The sequence below is a fragment of the Hylobates moloch genome, unplaced genomic scaffold (genome assembly GCF_009828535.3).
Source record: "Hylobates moloch isolate HMO894 unplaced genomic scaffold, HMol_V3 SCAFFOLD_10, whole genome shotgun sequence".
NCBI classification, from domain to species: domain Eukaryota; kingdom Metazoa; phylum Chordata; class Mammalia; order Primates; family Hylobatidae; genus Hylobates; species Hylobates moloch.
The window spans coordinates 94189075-94216410 of NW_026652285.1; the positions used below are offsets into that span (position 1 = coordinate 94189075).

A 27336-nucleotide genomic window follows, 5' to 3' on the forward strand; every position below is an offset into this window, starting at 1 on the left:
CTCCTAAGGAAATTTCCAAACACATTTGCTACCTCATCACTACCTGGAATAACTTTGGAAGGGCCCACAAAGAATTCAGCACTGCCATTTCCCCGTAATGATGACTGACTGGCCATATGCTCGTCTAGTTTCCCATCTGCTCCATGCACGGCAAGAGGGAGAGCGTGCCTACCTGCTGGCGGAGGGGCTCGGCTCCTGTCTAATGGCCCTCTGGAATGACACTCTCACATCAGCTCAGGAAATTCTTCCCCATACATCTTGGAAATGGTTCCCTCTCAACAGACTTCCCACAAATAAGGCTTTTGCTGGTTACTTCTGACTTAATGCTTAAACGTTTTCAAATGGAAGAGAGTTGTCTGGTTTTACTTCTTGCACATAAAATAATGCACTTATCATTAGTCATCTCCTTCCTGCTCACACTTGAAAATGTATGCACATTTTTCTCATTTACTATCATCTGAAACCTGAGACCTTTCAAGGTATGGGGAATGCAATGTATCTTGAAGTCAGGAACCTCAGACAAGTTGTGGCTTTTTATAGCCTCCAATGATAATAGGATGACAGTTTGGTTCTTCACTTTTTGAAAATATGATGAAACTTCTGGCTTTTGCTCCAGAAAAAAAATACACATATACACAAAATCACAGATAGCCTTCAAGACTTCATGCATTCCAGATAGAAAAACAGCTCCATAACAAACCCGCTCATGGACCCCCTGACCCTGAAATAAAAGTTGGAAAAAAAAAAAGGTTTTGAATACTGTGCCAGGGACTAAGAATAAAGACTGTGACACATTCATTAGAGGAGAGAAAAAAAAAATCACACAAAAAAACAAGCTCAAATTTCTTTTCCTTTTTTTTTTTTTTGGAGACTGAGTCTCCCTCTGTTGCCTAGGCTGGAGTGCAATGGTGCGATCTCAGCTCACTGCAACCTCTGCCTCCTGGGTTCAAGCGATTCTCCTGCCTTAGCCTCCTGAGTAGCTGGGATTCCAGGGAGGTGCCACCATGCCTAGCTAATTTTTATATTTTTAGTAGAGATGGGGTTTTACCAAGTTGGCCAGGCTGGTCTCGAACTCCTGACTTCACGTGATCCACTGCCTAGGCATCCCAAAGTGCTGGGATTACAGGCGTGAGCCAGCGTGCCTGGCCTCAAATTTCTTGACATTCAAGGCCATAAACCTCTGGCTTTGGGTTTCCATCTAGCTCCCACCTTCCTCTCTCCTAATCCACTCCATGCACCCATCCCTCCCGCCTACCTGAACTCCTCAAGGCTCCCCCAACAGAGACTTTTGCCTTTGTTTTCTTCACCAGGGACCTCCTTCCCCTCATTTTCATATTTCAAATCCTATTCACGCTTTAAACCTCAGCTCAAGTGCCACCTCCTTGTCAGTTTTTAAAAGTTCTTCCCATCAGGAAATAACCTCTCCCCACACTTTCCTCTCTTGGCAATTTGTCTTTATGCTTTCAGTACTTAGCACATTCCACCTTACAGATACTGATGCGTGGGTCTTGCCACCCCTACTGGCTGGCGATCTAATTCACTTCTGCAGTCTTCCCCTGACACACAGTAAGTGCTCAATAAACACTCGAAATAAATAAATATGTTTCTCTAATCCACACATGGTGTAAATGAAATGCAAATAAGTATGCAAATATTCATTTCTCTGTGACCCAGACTTTTTTATTTGTGTAAAATCTTCAAAGGCGCTTGGGGTCAATGTGTGCTGGTCTGCAGGGTCAGGGTTCCTGATTGAACTCTCATGTATTAGTCTGTTTTCACACTGCTATAAAGAACTACCTGAGACTGGGTAATTTATGACGAAGAGGTTTAACCGACTTACAGTTCTGCAGGCTTAACAGGAAGCATGACTCGGAGGCCTCAGGAAACTTATAATCATGGCGGAAGGCAAAGGGGAAGCAAGGACCTTCTTCACAAGGTGGCAGGAAAGAGAGAGAGAGAAGGGGGAGCTGCCACACACTTTTAAACCATCAGATCTCATGAGAACTCACTCGCTACTACAAGAACAGCATGGGTGAAACTGCCCCCATGATCCAATCACCTCCCACCAGATCTTGTGGGGACTACAATCCGAGATGAGATTTGGGTAGGGACACAGAGCCAAACCGTATCACCTCAGGAATCATTTGAGCCCAGAATTTCAACCAAAGGTCAGCAGTGCACACATGAACAGGCCATTCAGCAGGATAGCGGATGATTCTTCAGGAAGAATCTATTCTCCAGTCAGAAAGATCATGTTCTGTGCTTCCGACAGCATGCTTAGTCTAGACAGTTAAGAACTCCTCTTCGTTATTTTTGAGGGGACTTCAGTAAGAGGTGCCACCAATTTAAGGGGCAGGGTTCTGGGTCTGGAGAATTTCTGATTAATGTTTCTCTAATCTTCTCCAGGACTGGACAAAGCCACATTCCTTGGTTGTACGACAAGGCCTAGCCACAAAACAGAGTCCACTGGGAGATTTCTTGTTTTCTGTTCTCTGAGAATGTTTCAACTTTATTCTAGATTCTACATAGAATCTACCGGATTTGGGGATTCATCTATTGGCACCAAACATGGCACAGGGCCCAAGAGATGTGCTTGGAGACAAGATAAGAAGTAAAGCCTGAGTGCCCAATAAAACCTTTAGTGGACAAACACTTCCGAATTAGGACCACAGCTGCTTGGCAGGCTGACTCCTCTCTTTACAGCAAACCTGGTTGTTATGGTGATAGGAAGTAATGAAACGGGGAGAGGATTGTGAAATGTTATGTGGGAAAAGGGGCTTCTGGGCCGTATATAAGTCATGTTCCAAATATATACCTTTGAATAAGAGGAAAGCAGTCCATAACCCAGCTTCCAGGCATTGCGCGGCATCGTAATATCAATAAAACCCCTCCGATTTCTCCAAGCCTGTCTCTGTCTTCATTTATATTACATTGGGGTCCTGAATGGCTATGATTCTTGAGAAAGGAGTCCAGTTCCCTGAAATATCTATGTTCAGGAGAAGGAGCCCAATACTAGTAAAATGGGTCCCCTGGGAGCCAAAAATTAATCAATTGATGGAATAAGCACCTTGCTTTAAAAACAGTTGAGATCGCAATTTATTTACTTCTGCCTTTGACAGAAGTTTTAAAAAGAAAGACTTGGGCTGCCCTAATACCTTGAGTGAAAGGGGAAATTTTCCATTGATTATTCTTATTTCTTTCGCATACCTTCAAAGTTAAGCTTTGAATGTGAAATGGAAACTGAAGACCAATACAGCCTCTTGGCCAAGCGAACACTGGTGTAGGAGCCAGGCCCAGGGCCCAGTTTCCAGTCTATCTCTTACTAGCTTTGGGACTTGGGGCAAGTTTCTTACCTATCTCCAGCATAGCTTCCCCATGTATGATTCAGGGGGGCAGAACCATTATGTCCACAACTCAAACAGCTTGCCTCAAGAGCTGGTGACTTATTTGTCACCATCAGCATGATTTTAAAGGAAAGGCTGATTGACCACTTGGTGACCTTAAGAACTAGCTGTTGTCTAATGCTTTCAGATTCCATAGGCCTTTCTCACATGTCATTTCATATCATGACCGTGACAATCCAGCCAAGGAGATACCTGGATTTCCATTTTACAGACATGATTAGACCAAAGTGACTTGACCACCAAGCTCAGGGTACAATGATCAGAGATTAAGGACATTATCCCAGGCCTGGCTGATACCAAGTCTGTTGTCTTGCCAGGACACAGGCCGCTCCTCTGTCAGTGATGCTTCAGCGGGAGATTCTTTTTTTTTTTTTTTTTTTTTTTTGAGACGGAGTCTTGCTCTGTCGCCCAGGCTGGAGTGCAGTGGCTCTATCTTGGCTCATTGCAACCTCTGCCTCCTGGATTCAAGCGATTCTCTTGCCTCAGCCTCCCAAGTAGCTGGAATTACAGGCGCCCACCACCAGGCCCAGCTAATTTTTGTATTTTTAGTAAAGATGGGGTTTCACCATGTTGGCCAGGCTGGTCTCAAACTGCTGACCTCATGATCCGCCCGCTTCGGCCTCCCAAAGTTCTGGGATTACAGGCATGAGCCACCGCGCCCAGCCTCAGAGGGAGATTCTTGAACCAGGGAACTGACCAGCATGATGAGTTCTAAGGTCTGGGCTTTTAGCAATAAATGAGGAGGCTGGATGAAAACAGGAGTTCTAAAAACTTCTCGTAGCAGAAAAGATCCCCTCTCTTCAAAGGAAATCTAATGTAGAATGCCAACATATGAAATAGATCATTGTAGCATCCCTCTGGTTGAAAAAGAGATGGCATCCACCCAAATGTCCATCAACTGACAAATGAATACTAAATGTGGTCTATCCATCTCTTGGAATATTATTCAGCTGTAAAAAGGAATGAAGTACTGACACAAGCCACAACAAGGGTGAACTTCGAAAATATTATACTAAGTGAAAGAAGCCAATCACAAAAGACTGCATAGGGTATGATTCTATTCAGATGAAATATCCAGAATAGCTAAATCCACAGAGACAGAAAGCAGACTGTTGGTTGCCGGGAACTGGGGGGAGGGGGAATGGAGAGTGATTGCTTAATGGTTTCCTTTTGGAGTGGCAAAACGCTGTGGAGCTGGTGGTGATGGTTGCACAACTTTGTGAATGTACTAAATGCCACTGAATTGTGTGCTTTCAAATGGTTCATTGTATCATATGTGAATTTTACCTCCATTTATATAATGTTTCCAGAATCCTACCCCATAAGCTTCTTGCTTCCCATGTCCCTACAGAGCCTCCAGGGAACCCTGGTAAGAAAATCAATTGAGTCACTAGATATTACAAAATGCTACCTTAGCCAAAATAGTTCACACAGGACAGATGTTTTCCTCCTTCAGGAGCCAAAGGTAATTTCTCTTAACACATGAAATAAATATCAGCCAGTGACATCTTGCTACCTGGAAACAGAACCTTCCATTGGTAACCAGGTCCAATGTCGATTCCAGTCCACAGTCATCAAGCAGCTTCATTTTTAGGATACATCATTGATTTTAAACTAAAAAATCTACTTTAAATATACCAGGAAAGAGAATAATAACTATTATTTTTTCTTTAATAATAACATTGTTTTTTCTTTCATGTCCAGTAGATACTTTCTTTCTTTTTTCTTTTCTTTTTTTTTTTTTTTGAGATGGAGTCTCGCTCTGTTGTCAGGCTGGAGTGCAGTGGTGTGATCTCGGCTTACTGCAACCTCTGCCTCCCAGGTTCAAGCGATTCTTCTGCCTCAGCCTCCCGAGTAGCTGGGACTACAGGCACACACCGCCATGCCTGGCTAATTTTTTTTTTTTATATTTTTAGTAGAGACAGGGTTTAACCATATTGGCCAGGCTGGTCTCCAACTCCTGACCTTGGGATCTGCTGTTGAGTGGTAAACTCAGCATTATCAAGCACTTACTATACATTAAAAGTTTTTCTCACTTATTTTTATTTTTATTTATTTTTTGAGACACAGTCTCACTCTGTCACCCAGGCTGGAGGGTAGTGGCATGATCTCGGCTCACTGCAACCTCCATCTCCCGGGTTCAAGCGATTCTCCTGCCTCAGCCTCTCAAGTAGCTGGGATTATAGGCATGCACCACCATGCCCAGCTAGTTTTTGTATTTTTAGTAGAGATGGGGTTTCACCATGTTGGCCAGGCTGGTCTTGAACTCCTGACCTCAAGTAATCCACCCGCCTCGGCCTCCCAAAGTGCTGGGATTACAGGTGTGAGCCACCGTGCCCGGCCTCTCATTGTTTATTTGAACATCATTATCCCCATTTTATAGAAAAGGATACTGAGGCTCAAAACAGCTATGCAACATCTCCAAGGACTCACCACCAGTTGGTGACAGAGTCAGGACTGGAATCTCAGGTTTTTCAGCTCCAGAGAAGGCACTCTCGAATATGCCAAGGTGGGTGTCAGCAGAGTCAAGTTCTTCCCCCAGTAGACTGCCTGAGGACTGCTTTCAGTCCCACCAAGAAACTGACCCTAGGCTACAAGACCCAGAGTTCGGGCAGATGGGTGATGCATGGACATGGGTCTGGGGCTCCTTCTGAGGACTCCTCTGCACCCATCCAGGGCAGTTTGGGGAGATGAGGAGTTTGGGGGATCTACTTTTTATCTTTAGTCTGTGTGAGGAAGTGAAGACCCGCCTCAGCAGTCTTGCTGACAAACTGTTCTCAAGAAATAACTAATCATGGACAGACATTTCAGACCCTCTTTTGCTAAAGAGTTGAAGGGAAAAGCTGGGATTCCATTTGTTTTTTTCAAAAAATAGGTCAGATTCTGTGCAAACGCTAGAAACCCTGGCTTCTAAAGGTAACTTCTAGCCTGGAAGTCTACATAACATCATTTTATGCAGTTGGAGTGACATAGTCTCAGATTTGGACACAGGATTCAGCACTACAACACTGTGCAGCATAAATCAGATAATTTTTCAATTTATTCTGAAATATTTCTAGGCAAAGGAGTTGAGAATAATTTCAGCCTTTTCCTCTGCATGGGAAATTTATCAAAATGATCATAATCCCTTACATATAAACAGTCTTTATGGATTACAAAGTACCTTCATGGATGATCCTTGCTGAGTTAAAAAAAAAAAAGGTGAAATTAAGAAAAAATACCAGTAAATGGCATTAGCTATTATCATATATCTTTATATTGTAGGTAAGAAGAGGATGAGATGAAAGGGTTTTATATTAGAAAAAAAGTCAAGTTCCAACTTCTAACTGTTTCTGGTTATCAATAAAAAAAAGTCAATGCTTTTTAAATTAAAAATGAGATGCTGCTATTTATGACTTGATAAGTTGTAAAATGCCTTTCCTATCCTTCCCACTGGTCCTATGCCCCATTATTATTAAAGTTTAGGCCTGCAGCTCATATAGATCACATAGAATGCAGCTCCTATGGATTAATTCCTGTAGGTAAAGAAAAGCAACTAGAACAAGAAAAATAAAACTAAATTCGTTTCAATGTCATTTAATGAAAATACAGTAGAACACTTCTATCCCTTCATGTTTAGGTGGCAGAGCTTAAAAAGACTCAGGCCATACAATGGCTCTTGAACTTCTTGTTCCCAATAAAGGAATAAGAATGCTGATGTGTCTCAAAAAGTGGGCAAATGATATGAACAGACACTTCTCAAAAGAAGACATTTATGCGTCCAACAAAGATATGAAAAAAAGCTCATCATCACTGGTCATTAGAGAAATGCAAATCAAAACCACAATGAGATACCATCTCACGCCAGTTAGAATGGCGATCATTAAAAAGTCAGGAAACAACAGATGCTGGAGAGAATGTGGAGAAATAGGAACGCTTTTACACTGTTGATGGGAGTGTAAATTAGTTCAACTATTGTGGAGGACAGTATGGCGATTCCTCAAGGATCTAGAACCAGAAATACCATTTGGCCCAGCAATCCCATTACTGGGTATATACCCAAAGGATTATAAATCTTTCTACTATAAAGACACATGCACATGTATGTTTATTGCAGCACCAGTCACAGCAGCAAAGACTTGGAACCAAACCAAATGCCCATCAATGATAGACTGGATAAAGAAAATGTGGCATATATACACCATGGACTACTATACAGCCATAAAAAAGGATGAGTTCATGTCCTTTGCAGGGACATGAATGAAGCTGGAAACCGTCATTCTTAGCAAACTAACACAAAAACAGAAAACCAAACACCACGTGTTCTCACTCATAAGTGGGAGTTGAACAATGAGAACACATGAGCACAGGGAGGGGAATATCACTCACTGGGGCCTATTGGTGGGTGGGGACTCGGGGAGGGAATAGCATTAGGAGAAATACCTAATGTAGATGACGAGTTGATGGGTGCTGCAAACCGCCATGGCAGGTGTATACCTATGTAACAAACCTGTATGTTCTGCACATGTATCCCAGAACTTAAAGAATAAAAAAGAAGAAAAACAAAAAGAATGCTGATTTGTCAAAGTCATCCTAAGAAAACTGTACTGCCAGCCATACTGGCATACATCGCTACCCAAATCTCCTTACAGTACCATACGATTTCTCAGAACCTAATATCTGCTGGTGAGACCAATAACTATTAGAGAATAGATTTTTGAGGAATGAGTTTTATTGCAGTAAGTCTGACCAAATTGCAATTAATCCATTGCTTTTCCCTTGGGATGGCTAAAGAAAGCAGCTGCAGACACGTACGTACTGGTGAACACATTATTTGGCTGCCATCGGGTCTGAGCTGCTCAGAGGACAGCTTTGAAGCACTGATCGGTGGAAGAAGCCACACCTGGTGGGACTGGCCCATACAAACTACAGGTAAACATTCTCAGCCGAGTCTTGCCAACAATGGCAATCTGTGCCTCACACAGTCAATAACACTCTTGACAAGAACTCAGCCGGGCTGGCGCCATCCAGCCTGACTCAGACTATGACCAATACTTCTTCAGGGTAATATTTCCTGCAGGGCAGTGGCACTCAGCCTTGGCTGCACAGCAGAACCACCTAGGGAACGTAGAAACTTTGTGTGGCCAGGCCTTCCACCCAGGGCAATTAAAATCAGCACCTCTAGAAGTGGAAACTCTAGTATTCGTATTTCTGAAAGCTGCCCAGAGGGTTCCAACGTGCAGCCAAGCGTGAGAAGCACTACCATAGGGTGATATTTGGGCTTGAGCCCAGGTGGTGAGAAGCCTTGGTAGAGGAACCTGCAAACCACCACTTGCTTGGGGGAGTCTGCATTCCTCCCAGTCTTGAACAATTACTGACAAGTGCTTTATTTGTCTGCACACATTAGGGCCAATCTGATTCGTCTAGGGATATGAGAAGTGCTATTTGAGATGCCTTTGATTTTTCTTCCTGAAACATTGACACAATGATATGTACTCAACCCCTATTTTGTGAGAGCCTGGAATTTGGTAAAAACAAAACAACATACTCAAGTGAAATATCCTTCATTTCGGGGGTGATTTCATGGAGGGAGGGCAGAGCACATATATCCACCAACAATGCAATGTAATGTACCACTGAGTGGGTGGGGACGAAGCAGAATTACAAGTGTTGTAAATATCATAGAACTGTCATTAAATTGGCCCTGCCAATTTTGAAACTAAAAGTTTATACTGCAAGAGTGTAAACATGAAGAAAATAAAAAGGAAGCAACTCTTACCACGTCCTAGTTACCTATGGCCCTCTTCTCCTGCATTTTATTGTACTTTTCCTGTGCTTGAGGATTTCAAAGAGAAGCACTATGTGTGCAATGGCGGGCAAGTGGGACGCCTAGCCTTGAGGAAGACAGCTGCTTAGAAGAGACATTCCATATGAAATTCTGGGTTGAAAATTCTTTTCTTTAAGAATGTTGAATATGGACACAGGAAGGGGAACATCACACACCAGGGCCTGTTGTGGGGTCGGCGGAGGGGAGAGGGATAGCATTAGGAGATATACCTAATGTTAAATGACAAGTTAATTGGTGCAGCACACCAACATGGCACATGTATACATATGTAACAAACCTGCACGTTGTGCACATGCACCCTAAAACTTAAAGTATAATAATAATAAAAAAAAAGAAGAGACATTCCAGATTTGGATAACACTCAGAAATTCATCAACAGAAGCCCATTTGTCAGATTACTCCCGATTTGAGTCACTGATTGCTTGGGGGCTGATATTTATATAACAAAGATATTTTATTAGAATTGTTTAAGATGTAAATCTCACTCACAATGGTAACAGGTTCCAAGAACTTACCTGCTTAGGATACGAAGCCGAGTTAGGAGGCAGAGTTGATAGAAATGAATGACATAAAAAAGTACTTACTGGTTCTCTCTTTTCTTCTTAAGTGGGTCCATGAGGCGCAGAGTGTCTCTGATCACAGCCACTTTCACTTCTTCATCAACGAGGCTGGGGACATTTTCAAACACCCCTGGAGAAAGCTTGAACGGGTAAGGATTCTGTGTCACTGTGGAGACCGTGATTCTGTGCCAAGTGGCTATCCAGGTAGCTCCAGGGGTTATACTAGTAAATTTTGCTTATGCTAATCTATAGAAGAAAATTTTTAAAGACTTCCTTTACACTACCTTAAGAATATCGATTTCCTTTTATAAATTAACCAAATACATGAAGAGGAAAAATAGCACTATGTTTTTCTAATTATCAAAATGATACATGCTCACTGCAGAAAATTAAGAAATATAGAAAGGGGTTAAGAAAACTAAAATAATCCATATAATCCTCTCTAAACCCAATATTGATATCTGCTGTATTTCCTTCCAGTTTTTTTAAATGCATTTTTTGGGGGAGGGGGAGAAAAATATAACCACTGCTAATGTATTATTTATCTTAGTGATTCAAGTATGTCAACATGACTAAATCATATTCATAGAATTTCAATGAGTTCATCTCCTGAGGCTAATTAGTTCATGCCAAAACTGATGGGAAGGCTCAGCTGCTTCTAAGTTTCCAAACCTTAAATATTGGAAAAATGGCATGCTGGGAAGTGACCATAGGTCAGACAGGCCTTGTATTAATAATCTATGTTCAGAACTCAACAAAACTGAAATTATTTGACTTGAACAGAATTTGGCTATGAAAATCTGAGAATGTTCAATCTTGTTTTGTTAAGTGGGTAGGAATATTCGGCTGTATGGCAACATAGTCAATGAGATGCTCAAAATACTTACTTCGTGCTCATGTTCGATTCTCATACTGGGATTTGCATTTACTTCAAGTAGTATAGGCTTCAGATTTTTCATTAGAAGAATGTCAAAGCCTAAAATCTGGCAGGATAAACACAATTCAGAATTACTGTCTCTATTGAGCATGGTATTAGGGTCATTAAGCTGAAAATAAATTCAAACTCAGTCCCCAACCTTGGCCTTGACCCTGGCTTCTCTTGTCCACAGCCCCTCTTCCTCTGGGGGTACTTGTCAGATCAAATGGACAGCAGAAAATTTTATAGGAACCTTGATAATGGGATGAGTTCCCACAGTGCATTTCAGCACTGTCTTTGTCGTCTGAAGGGCTGTTAAGTTGATGACCTCTTTCTTCTTTAACAGGTTTTTTATTATGTTGAGGATGAGTAGTAGTCCATCGATTTCTCCCTCTGCCTTTTCTTCTGCTCTCCTTTACTAAGTGGCTTCTTAGCTAGCTCTCTGAGAACCTAAGGCTGCTTTTGCAAACGTGAGGTATACATCAGTGTCATATAAGGACCCCGTTCAGAACCACCACATCGGCCGGCCTTGGTGGCTCATTCCTGTAATCCTAGCACTTCGGGAGGCCGAGGCAGGCAGATCACCTGAGGTCAGGAGTTTGAGACCAGCCTGGCCAACATGGCAAAACATCGTTTCTACTAAAAATACAAAAATTAGCTGGGTGTTGTGGCGCGAACCTGTAATCCCAGCTACATGGAAGGCTGAAGCAGAATAATTGCTTGAACCCAGGAGGTGGAGGTTGCAGTGAGCCAAGATGGTGCCACTGCACTCCAGCCTAGGTGACAGAATGAGACTCTGTCTCAAAAAACAAACAAACAAACAAACAAAAAAACCCACACATCCCTACAGAGTCAGAAGTGCTCAGAGCAGAACCCGGGTGAATGTATTTTGAATAAAGCAAATTCCTCAGGTGATTCAGATACACCCTCTTAGTTAAGAAGAAGGGAATATTGATTAGGCACCTACTAGGCACCCATTACTACACAATGCACTGATTATTCATAGTCTCATTGAATCCTCATGACAGCGTTATTTGGAGAAGGGATTATGTGCTCCACTTTACAGAAGCAGAAGCTGAAACTCAGGAAGGCCAATGGATTTCCCAGAGACCGCCTAGCTAGTTAGTCAATGACAGAGCTGGCTTTCACACCCAAGCAGGACTGACTACACAGTTTGTGTGGCCTAGTGCAACATGAAAATGCGGGGCCCTTTGTTCGAAAAGGACGAACAGTTTCACATAGTTAAACCAAGCTCAGAGCCCTTCTAAGCGCAGGGCCCTGTGTGACCGCCCTGCACAGTTGGAGTTCTCCAACACCCTTTGCTTCACGCCTGCTCTTAAATCCAGCACTCTGCCTTGGGTGAAGCTTTGTCTTCCCGTCACTCGGGTTTCTTTCCATTCCTTACAGGTCCTACAACTGGGGCCAGCCACTCATGAGCATCTTGTTCTCTCTGCCTAGAGAACAACTCTTCATCTGGATAACTTTTGCTCATCCTTGAGATTGCTGCCCCTAATGAGATTCTGATTCAGACGACAAGGACTTCCGATTCTCCAGAGGACTCTCATTATGGCTACAGAAGTGATAATGCAGAAAATTTCTAACATAATTAATAAAACCTCAAAGTCTCAAAAAATACTGTGGAGAATAAAGAGAAAAAAGAAAAAGATAGGGTTGTAGACTCCCCTTCTCTGTGGATTCAAGGAGGAAAGATGAGGGAAATCCATTTACTAATAGGCATTAGTTAAATGATAATTATTAAACTGTGGCTCCATCCTTATTAATGAAATTAGAGCCTGAATGACCATTTTGGGGGGGGGTGATTCAAGATGAAGTTATATTTCAATGAAGAGCAATAAGGATGAAAAGTTGGGAAAAGTCATCCTCACTCTATTTTTCTTTCCCTGGTCATGAAAAGAAAGAAATGGAAATTCAGTAGAAAATGTTACATGTATTATAGATCTGCTTAATAACACATAACAAGTGGATGTGAGTGATGAGGCCTTTTAGAGACTCTGGTGACATCATCAGTCTAACTTCAGACCTGGTCTGAGACATGTGATGTTGATGAGGCTACAGAGAGCAGCAGGCTGTGGTGATGACGTTTATCATCCTTAGTCATCGACTCTTACCTTTTGCTATAGTTTGTACTTTCTCAGCCTGGTGGACTCTTCCCAATTCAATATCCAGTGGTTTCATGAATGTAAAGCTGGGAATGCTGGGAGCAGGAGCATGGGTAGTAAAGCCTCATCAGCCCTGTTGGTCTACACCCACTGGTGGCATGAAATTTTCCAGAACCTAAACTTGAGTGCATGTTTTTGAATATGCTGGGTCTTGTACAGGAATGCTTTGGAGTTAGAAAGACCTGGGCTCCAATCCCAGCTCAGTCCCTTACACTAGCTACATGACTCTAGGTAAGGTGCTTAGCCACTCTGAGCTTCAATGATCTCATCTGAAAAATGAGGATAACAATAGCTCTCTGTCAGGGTTGTTGATAATGGCAGTGAAAAGCAATACCTAGGCCTATGCTCATCATATAGAAGGTACTCAATATTTGCTATCTCTTTCCAGTTTCCTGCCAATTCCACCAAAAAGAAATGGCATTAGTGTGCTTTGTAGTCAAGAGGGGCTCCTTTCATATCTTAGTTCTGCCTTTAACTTGTGTGACTACAGCAAGTTACTTAGCAGCTCTAAGCCCAAATTTCCTCATCTATAAAATGGAACTATGAATGGTACTTACTTACCTTAGTTCATCCATTCAGAAAATATTTATTTTTAATTTAATTTAATTTTTTTTTTGAGGCGGGGTTTCTCTCTTGTTGCCCAAGCTGGAGTGGAGTGGCACCATCTCAGCTCACTGCAACCTCCACCTCCCAGGTTCAAGCGATTCTCCTGCCTCAGCCTCCTGAGTAGCTGGGATTACAGGCATGTGCCACCACGTCCGGCTAATTTTTGTATTTTTAGTAGAGACGGGGTTTCACCACGTTGGCCAGGCTAGTCTCGAACTCCTGACCTCAGGTGCTCCGCCTGCCTTGTCCTCCCAAAGTTCTGGGATTACAGGTGTGAGCCACCGCGTCCAGCCCAGATAATATTTATTTAATGCTTTCTATGTCCCAAGAACTATTCTAGCTGCTGGAAATACAGCAGTGAACTAAACAAAGTCTTAGACTCCAGTAGGGGAGAAAAGATCAAATAAAGATAATGCAATATAACATTTTTTGCACAGTGCTTGATACACAGAAGGTGCTTAATGAGAGCCAGCTTTGTGACATTTTTTCAAAAGTTCAAGGAAATATGCATGATTTTCTTTTCAAAAGTCCAATAAAATATGTGCATCAATGGATCTTAATAAACAGAATCACAGAACTGGGAGATATGTAGAGTTATCTTGTCATAAAATCACAGAATGTCCCAGCTGGCAGAAAATCAGGTATTTACTTGGTCCAGTGGTTTTCAAACCGGGGTTCTTTTCTGGGGTCCCAAGGGGGAGGCCAACCAGATCAGATCAAATTTTACCTTTTACCTATGTGATAAACTGGGGTTCCCAGGGAAAAAGCTTTACTTATTATTTATTTATTTTTTTGGAAAATCCACTTTGTGCAGACAAGGAACATGCAGCTGAGAATTGGGGAAGCCTCTTTCCAAGTCCCTCTAAGGGAGCAGGAATTGTCAAACGGAGAGAGAGCTTTTCAACCATGTTATATTCTGCCTCCCCAAGTAATTCAATCAGCAATTTTGTGTTGAGCACCTTCTACTTGAGGGGCTCCCTGGGGGGTTTAAAGATATCTGTCCTTCATTCTAGAAGCTTCAAATCAAGTTGGGGAGATTCCTGAGCCATTCATTATAAATTTATGCAAAGGCTCCAAACTACATCCCAACAACAGGGCTTCCTTCCTGAGCCCCACACCTACACTTCCATATGCATCCAGAGTGTCCCCATCTGGGAGGTCCTAGAGCCCACAAATTCAGCGTATCCAAATGCACTCTGTGGTCTACTGTTTCTAAGATGGTCCCAATGATCCCTGCCTCCTGCTATTCATTCCTTTTGTGTAATGCCCCCTCGCACACACTGGGGTGTGACCTCACCTAGTGACTTGTTTCTAACAGATAGAATAGGGAAGAAATGATGAACTATCACCTCTAATATTGGGTTATAAAAAGACTGTGGTTTCCATCTTGGGGTGCTTTCTCTCACTCTCTTGCTACTCACTCAGAGGGAGGCCACCTGCCATATTGTCGTGAGCTGTCCCATGGAGAGGCCCAGGTGGCAAGGAACTGATTTCTCCAGCCAACAGTTAGGGGGTACCTGAGACCTGCCAACAGCCATGGGAGTGGGCTTGGAGGAGGAGCTTTCCCCAGTTAAGTTCTGAGGTGACTGCAGTCCTGGCCAATGTGTGGGTTGCAGCCTTGTGAGAGACTTCGAGCCAGAAGCAGTCAGCTAAGCCTAAATTCCTGATCCACGTATACTGCCAGATGGTGGGTATTTGTTGTTTTAAGCTGCTAAGGTTTGGGGTAATTTGCTACACAGCAGTAGATAATGAATACACCATATTTTTCTAAAATCTCCTTTGCTTTCTGTATTCCTTATCCACCCAATCACACAAGTCAAAACTTTCCCTTCATCCCTTACAACCAGCTGGCCACTAACACCTGCACACTCTACCTCCTAAAAAGCTTTCTAGACCTGGCCCATCCCCTCTGCTTCTACTCTCCACAAGTCTGTGCCACCTCTCACTTTTCCTCTGCTCTCAAACTCGCTCCTCTAATTCATCTGACACAAGGTGCTGCCAGAGCCATTTTTCTAAAGTGCAAATAGACTATTAACACTCCTTTGCCCAAAATCCCTGTCTACAAAATGAAGCCCAAGTCCCACCGCATGTTCTACAAATTGCTCTATGGCCTGACATCTGTCAACACTCCAGCTTTATCTCCTCCCACTTGCTACTACTACACATCTTGGGCTCTCATTGTGCTGAAACGTTAGTAGTTCAAGGATGCTTTGCTGTTCTCTGCCTTCATACTTTTCTGCCTGAAGGCATTACTTACTTTGTCAATTATTTATTGGGCACTACTAGATACCAGGCACTGTTCTTGGCACTGAGCATAAAGCAGCGATAAGACAAAACTCCTACTCCCTTGTAGCTTATGTTTTAGAGGGGAGAGATACCACAAGCAAGTCAATAATGAAAGTAAGGTAAGAACACAGAGTGTGATACAGTGGGTGGAGGAGAGCATTTGGTGATCTACCTAGGAGGGCCAGGGGGCGCCTTTCTTTTTTTTTTTTTTCATAGCAAAATAAGTTTTTTATTGAAAAAGATAAATTCAGAGAATGAGATTTGGATTCCAGTTCTAATACAAACCCTGGACATGTATACTTGAGTGAAACACCTTACCACTGCAATAACCCATCTCCAGACTATAAAATAAGGAAATATCTTGGTGCCTTACCTATTTCATAGGAAGGACTGAAACAAGTAAATCAAGGGAAAGCACTTTGTGAACTGTAGGAAAAGCACCAAAAGCTCTGATGATAGTAATGTCAGTTCCTGTCAGCTCTCCACTAACCTAGATCCAGCAGCTCTGCAGTTGAACCAACTACCTTTCCACCCACCTCACATGCAGCCCTCCAGATAGATCCTGTGGTTTTCTAGTTGACCATACTTGTAAGAACCTCAGATTCCTCCTGTCCACCAGTATGAGTCTTGTCTAGTTCTACCATTTGACCCAGCCATCCCATTACTGGGTATATACCCAAAGGATTATAAATCATGCTGCTATAAAGACACATGCACATATATGTTTATTGTGGCACTATTCACAATAGCAAAGACTTGGAACCAACCCAAATGTCCATCAATGATAGACTGGATTAAGAAAATGTGGCACATATACACCATGGAATACTATGCAGCCATAAAAAAGGGAGGCCTTTCTAAAGAGGAGACACTTGTCATTCCATTGTCTCTGGCCAGAACAGTTTCTGATGAGAACATTGTGGTTATTCTTTGTTCTTCTGAACATAGTGTATCTTTTCTTTCTGACTGCCTTTAAGATTTTCTGATCATCACTGGTTTTCCAACAGTGTGATTATAATCTGGGGGGAGTGTGTGTGTGTGTGCATGTGTGTGTTACTTGGAATGTCTTGAGCTTCTTAGATTGTGGGCTTATAGTTTTTTTTCAAATTTGGAAAATTTTGGCCATTATTTCTTCAGAGGTTTTTTTTTTTTTATATATATTCCCTCTCTCTTCTGCCCTGGGACTTCAATTACACATATGTTAGACCACCTAATATTGGACCATAATCCACTGAGGGTCTGTTCTTTTTTTTCTTGTCATTTTTCTCTATTTAATTTTGGACACATTCTATTGCTACGTCTTCAAGTTCACTGATGATTTCTTCTTCAGTGTCTAATTTGCTGTTAATCATATCCAGTGATATTTTCATCTCAGAGATTATATTTTCTGTTATAGAAGTTTCATTTGGCTCTTTTCACTAGTTTCCATTTCTCTCTTCACTAAGCTCATGTTCCTTAAAATTTGTGTATATAGTTATAATAGCTGTTTTAGTATCCTTTTCCTGCTAGTTTCATCATTTCTGATATTTTTGGATCTGTTTCTCTTAAATGATTTCCCCACTGGTAAAGATTACCTTTTCCTGTTTTGTGGAATGTTTAGAGATTTTTTATAATTGAATGCTGGACGTTGTGATATTTCAATGCTGAGTGTCTGGACTTTGTCTTTCTTTCAAAGTGCTGGGCCTTGTTTTGGCAGTCAGTTATTTGCAAATCAGCCTGATGCCTTCAAAGCCTTTTGCTTAAGGTGAATAGGATGGGTCTAGAGTAACCTTCATCCCAGGGAAGATTTAACCCTCCCTGTTAAGGCAGAACTTCTTTGGAGACTCCATTGCATGCTCCCAGCCATCACCAAAGACTCTTCTTTCTGACTGTTTGGGGCTCGAATGCCTCCGTGCCCTGTGTGAGCCCTGGAAATGGTTCAGCTTATCAGTCCCCCAGTTATTCTTTGTCCAGCTTTGTGGATTAACCCTCCATATATGCATGGCCTAGGACTCAGCAGAGACCCACCGAGATCTCATGCAGCTTTCTGGAGCTCTTTTCCTGCTTAGCTCCTTCCTTTCTGTAATTCTGCCCCACAAATTCCAGCCACCTTAGCCTTCCCAAACTTCAATCTTCATCTCCTCAACTCAATGAGGTCACTGGACGCTGTTTAGGTTCACCTCCTCTGTGTCCATATTCCAAAAATTGCCCCCAGATGAAAAGCTGAGGCAACCATAAGACTCACCTTGTTTTTTTCCCCCTTTTCTCAGAGATCACAGTGCTGAGCTATCTGTGGTCCAAAGTCTGAAAATGTTTCTTTCATGTACACAATCATATATATTTCTGGTAGTCTAGTTGTTTGCAGAAGGAGGTTATTGTTACTCCCTCAACACCAGAAGCAAAAGTCTCAGGGAGGTGACATATGGACAGGGGCTGAATAAAGTGAGAGAATAAGTCATTTTTGGGCTGGGCATGGTGGCTCACACCTGTAATCCCAGCACTTTGGAAGGCCGAGGCGGGTGGATCACCTGAGGTCAGGAGTTCAAGACCAGCCTCACCAACATGGGGAAACCCTGTCTCTACTAAAAATATTTTTTAAAAATTAGCTGGGCATGGTGGTGAGTAGCTATAATCCCAGCTACTTGGGAGGCTGGGGCAGGAGAATCGCTTGAACCCAGGAGGCAGAGGTTGCAGTGAGTGAGTGCCATTGCACTCCAGCCTGGGTCAACAAGAGTGAAACTCCAACTCCAAAAAAAAAAAAGAAGAAATCATGTTTGAATAGCTGGGGAAGAGCATTCCAGGGAGAGGGAACAGCAAGAACAAAGGCCACTTCTGAAGAACAGCAAAGAGTGAGCGAAACGGAGAGTGGCAGAAGATGAGGTCAGATAGACAAGGGGCAGATGGCGCTGCATCTTGTAGACCATGAGAAGGAGCCAGGATTGTAAGTGCAATGAAAAAGGCATTGGAGGGTTTCAGTGAGGAAAGTAACTGGATCCAACTTGTGTTTTAAAGCATCTCCTTGGCTACAGTGAGAAAAATAGGCTATAGGCAGCAAGGGTGGCTATGGCAGCCATTCAGGTGTGAGGTGATGGCTGCCTAGACTGGGATGGCAACAGTGGAGTTGGTTAGAAGTGGTTACATTTGGGAATATTTTAAAGGATATTTGCAAGAGTTGCTTATGGATTGGATGTATGAAGGAGGGAAACAGAAAAAAGAAGGACGTCTCAGGCTTTTGGTCTGAGTGACTGACTGAATGCCGTTCATTTACTGAAACAGTAAAGACGATAGAGAGTAGGTTTGGAAGGGAAGTCAAGAGCTTGACTTTGGACATGTTCAGTGTTTGATGGCTATTAACTATCCAAGTAGAAAATTAAAGTAGGCACTGGGATATACCAATCTGGAGCTCAAGGAAAGGTCAGGACTGGAAATACAGCTATAGGCGCCAGTAGTGTAGAGCTGGTGCTTAAAGCCATGGGGGCTATGTGGGATCATTTAGGAGTGATTGTGAATAGGGGGACACCTTTCCAAGGATGGAGGCCTGAGACTCTACAACACTGACAGGTCCAGAAGAAGAGGCTGAGAAGCAGCAGCCAGGGAGGTAGGAGGGAAACTGGGAGTGTATGCTTCTATCATATTCTGCTTGGCAAACCCTTCTTCATGCTTTACGCTCCAGCTTAAACATCTCCTCCTCGGGGAAGCCTTCTCTGACAGGGTTGGGCAAAGTTAGCGACTCCCTTTTCTGGGCTCTCCCAGCATCCCACATGGACCCTCTCATAGCATTTCTTACAAGGGACCAGAGTTCTCATGAGTCAGCTCTCCCTACTACACTGTACGCCCCCTCAGAGCAGGGACCTTGTCTTATCCATAACCACACGCCCAGACTAGCTCAGGGCTTGTCTCAGTGGGTGCCCAGGGAATGTGTTAGAGTCCAAAGGAAGAAAAAGCTGAAATATCAGAAGTTGTCTTTGGAGGAAGGCTTTATCTAGGAGGTGGGGCTTGAATAGCACCTTAGAAGGCGTTGAAGTTCAAGAAACAGCAAGAATGGGAGAGAGTATGCCAGGTCAGCCGAGACAGAAGAGAACCAAAGGGCAGCAATGGGAAAGCATAAATTATGTCCAAGACAGCAATTGGATCTGTTTTTCAAGACTGCAGGGTTCAGGGAGGGTACAGGGAAGCTAGACTGGGGCTGGGGTCAGGGGTGACAAATGCCAGGCTAAGGAAATGGTTTTCAAACTATGCTCCTTGGAACACTCGTGTTCCCTTTAGGTTTAAAATGTGAATATTTCATGGTTTCTTATAACTTTAAGGCACTTCATCATAGACAAATTTGAGAGCTGTTGTGGTTACAGATAACAAACCATGGAATAATCATAAAAACTGTCATTTATTAAGTGATTCCTATGTGTTAGGTGCTGTGCTAAACATTCTTCCTAGTTTGCTCTTATTTGCGCTTACGATAATTCTGAGAAGGAGGTACAAATACGGTCTCTAACTGCAGATAAGGAAGCTGAGGCTAAGAATTGTTAACTTGCCAAGCAGATCAGCTAGAGGTGCCAGGGTTAGCCCAAACCCAGGCTGTCTAAGAACCAAATCCAAGCCCTTAACCACTCACTGCATTGCTCCTTAGCCTTCTTCCCTTGGGGTGACTGGCTGAAGTGTAAGGAGGAGGTCAAAGAAAACAAAGAAGAAAGAGGAGAAACATCTTAGGCTTTAGGAGCAGCGTCTCCTTCAGGCATCTAAGGGAAAGGATCACGGCCAAGGAGATAATTAGATACAGGGAGCTAGAAGAAGATACAGACCAAGCAATGGAACTGGGAAAGAACGCTCTTGAAAGCTGAGCTGGAAGCCTTTCCTCTGCATGTGTTATTTCTGCCATATGATTCATCTACACTGAGACAGGCCTTGCTGTGTAAGTCAGAGTCATACTGGTGCCCTCAAGAAGACTGACATGAGGATATGTTGCTGGGAGCTACCTAGGCAATGACAGGAGACAGGCTGACAGGCTGGAATGACAGGGAGGCCACGTTTCTCAGCAGCAGATTACAGGAAACCTGCCCACAGCCTGAGCAGTGCCCACAACTGCTCTGGGCCATCACAATTTCCCAAGTAGTTATTGTGGCTATGATTGGAAAGGGGTCACCGTCCCATGTTTAAGATAAATGTAATTTCTTTGGCTAGAGTTTATGTTCTGGAATGCGGCAATCTGAGTCAAGCCCAGGCAACAAGCGAGAGGGGCTGTACGGCAAAGAAGTCATGTGTTCTATCTGCACGGAACATTACAGCTTGAAAAGCCATTTGTAATCTTTATCTCATTGGAATTTGACAACAATCCTGTGAGGTAGGCAAGGAAGATGAGGCACAGAGAAGTTGAGTGACTTATACAAGAACACACAGCAAGTCAATGGCAGAACCTAACTGGGTCCCTAAATCTCTAGGTTCCAAGTCAGCTCAGGTATGTGAGACCCAAACTCAGAAGTGTTCTTACAGGTGATAAGAATAAAGTAAGAGAGGGCTCCAAGGAGAAAAGGATACCATTTTCTTTCTTTCTTTCTTTCTTTTTGAGACTGAGTCTCGCTCTGTCACCCAGGCTGGAGTGCAGTGGTGCGATCTCGGCTCACTGCAAGCCCCGCCTCCCGGGTTCACGCCATTCTCCTGCCTCAGCCTCCCGAGTAGCTGGGACTACAGGCGCCTGCCACAACGCCCGGCTAATTTTTTGTAATTTTTTTTAATAAAGATGGGGTTTCACCATGTTAGCCAGGATGGTCTCGATCTCCTGACCTCGTGATCCACCCGCCTCAGCCTCCCAAAGTGCTGGGATTACAGGCGTGAGCCACCAAGCCTGGCCCAAGGATACCATTTTGTCCCTTAATGACTGGGAATCTGAAATGTATAGTAAGACAAATTCCAAATATCTAACACCTTATACCCTGTCGAAGTACTGTCACCCACATTACTTCACAGTAAAAGGCAGGCAGGGAAGTGAGCATAGGTGATTTACAGAGAAAGAAGCAGAGGCTCAGAGTGGTGAAGAAACATGCCCAAGCTCACACAGCTGGGAAGAGGAAGAGCGCTTCCTTGAGCCTGGCCTCTCCCCGCCGTGCTCCTCCTTTTGCCCAGGCCTGGAAGCATTTAGTGTGGTCAAGCAATGGGAAACGGTCCCAAGACTGTGGTTCCATTTGCAGACATGATCTGTCCAAACCAGTGGCTCCCTCCCTGTCTGCCCCCTCCACCAGCTCCCCACAGCTTGGGCCCCACTGATGGCTGCCCCATGTGGCCTGTCCATAGCAAGACATGTAGCAAGACAACCAGCCTGGCCCTCCACCCTGCCACTCGGTCCAAGCCAGGCCTCTGTGGCTTGGCTCTGCATGCCGGGCCCACATGATAGTCCTAGAATAGCTGTCATTGTCAAACAGATCTGACCACATGGTCCCCCGGGATGACCCCTGGACGTGTCCACGTTGCAACTTATCTCCTTGACCCTAGCTTTTTGATGACTTACGTCAGGACTTGTTTTCTCTGGTCCTACCTCTAAGTTCTGCCCTTTTCTCCTTTCTAATGTTTTAAGCCACCTACCTGATGGCTGAGCTGTCCATCCTCCCTGGGAACCAAAGGCCAGGGGTCCAGTTTCTCAGGACAGATTTCTGGATGGCAATTACCCCTTCCTGGTACTGATCATGGCCTGAATAGCCCTCCAAAAGGTGCCGCCAGCCTGCCTGGAAATCCTGCTGACTGGCGCCCAGCCCCTGGGGTGTCCTCTCTGGGTTTGGGGCTGCACTTTGGGACCAGCCTCCTCTTCTGCTGTTGAATGAATGCCCCATCCACTAGAGACACTAGCCCACTCCCTCCGTTCTCACTTCTTGTCCCAACAGACCTGTCACCTGCCTGCCGTAGACTGGAAATAAACCAAATGTTCCTTGACAGAAGAACTGATAATAAATTGTGCATATTCACAGTGGAATCTACAACAGTGCAAATGAGGCAATACCCACGACCCCCACCAGCATGGGTGGACCTCGGAAACCTTATGTGTAGTGGAAAAGAATGTTGCAGAAGACTCCACACTTTATAATAGCATTTTTATAAAACTCGAAAACAAGCAAAACAAAACAATATATTGTTTAGGGATACATTCATGCCTAATAAAAGTATTTTCAAAAGCAAGGAAATAATAAACATAAAATTCAGGGTAATGTCTACCCCAGGGCTGGGCAGGGACATGGTTTGGGGCAGAAACACACTAGTTGGAGATCTTGGGTTGGGAGGAGGGCTTGAGATAATCATTTTGTTGTTTGGCTTCATGGCTTACAAGTATGTTCCATGTATTCTTTTTTCATATATATCAAGTGCTACAAAATGACTTTAAGAATTAGATGGAGAGGGTCCCAGAGGTACCCCTTCTACTCTCCTCCTACCCACACTGATTGATCTGGGGGCAGGAAAGTGTGTACCTATGGAGTGTCTGGACACCACGTCTCCCCACCCCGCACTGTCACAGCTGAATGGCCTGTAAGAATGTTCCAGCCTCATTCCCTTCCCTCCCACACTCTGGCTGAGTCCACCAGACTCTGGCCCTGGCTCCGCTCTGCTGAAGACAATTTTCACTGAAGTCTCCAGTCAACTCCTTATGAGTGGAGAGGACAGTTTCAGTGCTGGTCTTGCCCGGCATCTCAGCAGCATTTGAAGCGCTGGCCCTGTCTGCTTCCCCAGGCACCTCCTCCTTGCCATTCGGTCTCCTTCTCTCTTGATATTTATTCTGTCTCAAGACACTGCTTCTTGGCCTCCTTTCCTGGCTCCCTCCTCCTCCCCTGCCTGTCCCTTAGTGAAATGGTGATTCCCATAGGTGTCTTCTCAGTCCTCTCGTCACCCTCTTTGGTCACCACTTGCTGATGAGTTCCCATCTCTGTTCCCAACCCAGGCCTATGTCTCCTGAACTCCAAGCTCCAAATATCCAATTGTCCCCTCAATCCCTTCACTTGGATGTCACATAGGCACTTTAAGTCCAACTCCCAACCTTCCCCCAACAGCCTGGTCCTCTTCCAGGGGCTGCTATCCATCCATGCAAGTACCCAAGCCACCTGCACATCAGCCTCAGTTCCTCCCTGCCCTCACTGCCACCATCTCTCCTCTCTCTCCAGCCTCATCTAGTCACCAAGCTGAGCCCTTCTTGCTCCTTCCCTGGTACCCAGATCTGTCTATCCCCCCTACCTGCACCACAACCTTCCCAGTCCATACCAGCATCCTCTCCAGCTCATGTGAAAGCAACTGTCTCCTAGGGACCTCCCCACTCCCGGCCTTGTCTCAGTGTGTTCTCTACCCTGTAGACACACTGTTCTTTGTAACATGCAAATCGGAGTGCATCTTTCCCCTGCTTAAAATTCTCCAGGGACCCTGCCCCCACCGATACCCGGGCTCTCGACACAGCCCCTACCTTCCTCTCCCACCTCACCTTCCCTCATCTCCCCCCACATCTCTGCCTTAAACCCCACCTGGCAACCATACTCAACCTCTTCCAGTGCCTCCTGCTTCCCACTCACTTCTCTGGCTTCAGCACATTTCCACCTGGAACCCTTTGCCTCCCCCACCCCTACCCAGTTTTTCCTGCTTCATCTAACTCTTGCTCCAGGTTTCAGTTCAACTGCCATTTCTTCTGGGAAGCCTTCCCTGACCATGCCACTCCCGCCCGGAGAATGTTACGTGGCCCCACGATCTCAGCACCTCAGACGTTTCCTATTGTACTCTAGCACTTATAACCCTCCATAATCATTGCTTCTTAAATTATATGTCTCTCACAACAGACTCTATGCATCAGCAAGCAGGGCCCTGACTTGCTGTCTCAATAGAACCCAGGACAATGCCTGACCCCTACTAAGCATGTGGCAAAGGTTGTTGAATGAGTAAGTGAATGAATGAATGAGTAAACGAATGAATGTAAAACTCTGCTTCACACATGTTATCTCATTTAATTCTTAAAAGAACCTTTTAAGGCAGGTATTCTTCATGTCATTTTACAAGTAACACAAGGGAAGCAGCTTGCCCCAAATCACACAGCGAGCAAAACAGAAAGCTGGAAGTTGGGCCCAGGGTTTAACACCCAAGCCCACAGCACCACCAACCCTGTCCCCTCCTCTGGCCATCCCCCCCACCCCCATCACTCATCCCACACGAAGCCAGAGAGCCCTCTTGAGGCCGATCAAGGCTGGAAACGCAGGCTGGGAACTGGCAATGGTTACCTGGAAGCACGTCGGGCCCGGCCTCCCCGTGGGGATGTCTGACTGGTAGAAGACTTTGAGCTCTGGAGTCAGCGCAATGACTGTCTTAATCACCAGGGAGATGATGTCAGACCAGACCTTCTTGATGTCAACACCTTTGGAAGACAGTCTACAAAGGATGCTGGAAAAAGTCCTTTTGCTGCCGGTGCTAGCACTGTCCGAATGGACGAAGTTGCCGCTGTGGATGTTCAGTGAATAGTTGGTTAAGTGCATAAAGATGTGGTGCAGGTTTTTGGGGGTGGGCTCCTGATATGGCTCGGTACAAAACCTAGAGAGTCCGTCTTTGGCTATATAAATCTCTAAGGGGTCCAAGGACTTGAGTAAGACATACAGACGGATATCAAACTTGAGCTTGTCGATAAGGAGAGGTTTGCAGATGTACTCCTGGACCACCGCCGGCCTGCTCTGGAGGGTCCCTGCCAGGCGGATGTCACTGGGGTCTTTAATGAGGTAGATTCCGTCACCCTGACAACCACCATCAGGTTTCACGATAAAAGTGGGCTTCCAGGAGGGGTCATCGTCTTTCACCATTTGAACCTGGGAGGGGAAGAAAGGATGGCCGGCATTATATTCTTTTCCCTCTGGATCCCTAACACAGAGCAGGGCCTTAGCAAATGTGTGGTGAATGAGTGACAAGATGATCCCTGCCGATCTGAGTAGGGGCTGAGCATCTTCCATGGAGATGACACTGCACAAGGTACTGAGATGGTGACATCAGGACTGTCCCCAGTCTTGTGCTCCAGAGCGAGGTGGAGAGTGTCATGGATTGGCAGTCACGAGACCTGGGTTCAAATCCTGTTTCGCCAGTTATTAGCTACCACTTTGAACAGGTCATATAACTAATAATAGTGCCGAGAATGATAATGATGGTGAGCTAATATCATTTATGAGCGCCTGTGAAATGCCAGGCACTGTTTCAGGCACTTACCTAATTAGCTCATCTAACTCTCACAGAAAATATGGTTGTGCCTTTTTATGTCGGGAACAGAGAGGGTACAGCAGTTGCTAAGGGCATGGGTGTTGGAGTCAGATGGCCTGGGCTCAGACACTGGCCCTGCTCCTTACCCTGCAGCCTCGGACAAGTGACTTAAGTTATCCACACCCTTTCCATCTGTGAAATAGGAGAAAGGTTGTTTTGAGGATTAAATGCAGTCATAAACGCAAGAGGCTAAGCACCTAGAACCTGAGAAATAAAAGACAGTCCGAAGCCTGGCTGTCGCTCTTTTTAGAAGACGAAGTGACTTGCCAGCTAACGTGGGGGCAGAACTGGGTTCGGAATCTAGACCGACGACTGAAGCCTTTGGACCTTCCTCTATCCTACCACGTCTTGGTTTCCTCACTTTAAAAATGGGGATATAGACACCTACCCTCACTGGGTCATCATAAGGATGAAATAAACTAAAACGTACAAAGGGCTGAGCGCAACACCAAACACGGAGCCGAGCTAGTGCACAGGAAATGTTTGTTTTATGTTTACATCCCTTCTAAAGTTCATCTGGTAGACCTGAACAATCCTTCTGTCTGTTGAGAGCTTTTTGAAAGAAGATCCCATCGTCCACAGTATTTGCTCTCCTCCCCGCTCCAGGTCAGCAGAACACTCACATAGTTAACTATCCAGGCACTTGACCAGTCCAGATAGTCGGTCTGGACCTGTGGGTCTGCATAATTCATCCTCGCCCCATTGCCCCCGATGCTGGTGAGGTGCTTCCTGCAGCTATGGAGAGCGGATGGACTGAAATGGCAGGAGAGGAGGTTTTCACGAGCAGAGAGAAGCTGGAGGAAACGTAAGGGTGGATTTGAAAGAGGGAGCCACGCTCTCTGCAGCTTCTGAGAGCAGTGCCTGGCAGGCTGAGTTGGTGGGTGCCCCAGTGAGGGACTCCTCTCAGCTCTCCACCTTTGCTGTGTAAGCCCAAGCCAGGACATCTGCACTCTGGCTTGTGCCTTGCGCTTATCTCTTTGACCAGCCTATATTTCTAAATGAAGCTTTTGCCAATTCCTTGGGCACTATCACTTATTCCGGGCTTGTAAAAGATCTTTAACAATGGAGAAACACTTAAAGCCTTAATAATGGTCCACATCAATTGTTTCCCTTGTCAGCAGGATCCGAGAATGGAACTTCACAAGAGATCAATGCAAGCCTCCCAGGGCCTTCCACTGAGGCTGTCTTGCAACTGTGACCTTGACGTTTATGTAGTTATTTAATATTCAACCAAAGCATTCATACACTTGGCCCTTTACAGTAAATATAAGTGTGCTGGACAAATGGCAGTTATGGATCAGGAAGTGAAAAATGTCAGGTTTGCACTGAT

General features: G+C 44.5%; 1 protein-coding gene and 1 long non-coding RNA gene across 12 annotated transcripts in view; one reads left to right on the forward strand and one right to left on the reverse strand.

Moving 5' to 3' along the window:
• TTLL11 (tubulin tyrosine ligase like 11) overlaps window positions 1-27336 on the reverse strand; it is a 272492-nt gene that overhangs the window by 146166 nt on the left and 98990 nt on the right. For 8 of the 9 annotated variants that reach the window (XM_032165042.2, XM_058446119.1, XM_058446117.1 and 5 more), the window contains 3 exons: window positions 24989-25564; window positions 10679-10774; window positions 9816-9931 (listed from right to left, as the gene is read on the reverse strand). In XM_032165042.2, the coding sequence (XP_032020933.1) occupies window positions 9816-9931; window positions 10679-10774; window positions 24989-25564 (788 nt within the window). The remainder of the gene's footprint in view (window positions 1-9815; window positions 9932-10678; window positions 10775-24988; window positions 25565-27336) is intronic. The other variant, XM_058446115.1, reaches the window with a different exon arrangement.
• On the forward strand, window positions 867-23059 carry LOC131384513 (uncharacterized). Of its 3 annotated transcripts, none has more exons than XR_009215426.1 (5): window positions 867-2611; window positions 8185-8315; window positions 9839-9940; window positions 20937-21210; window positions 22628-23059. It is a non-coding gene; the product is annotated as an uncharacterized LOC131384513 (long non-coding RNA). The 3 variants fall into 3 exon arrangements; XR_009215425.1 differs by having other exon boundaries at window positions 876-2611; window positions 20937-21096; XR_009215427.1 differs by lacking the exon at window positions 20937-21210 and having other exon boundaries at window positions 886-2611.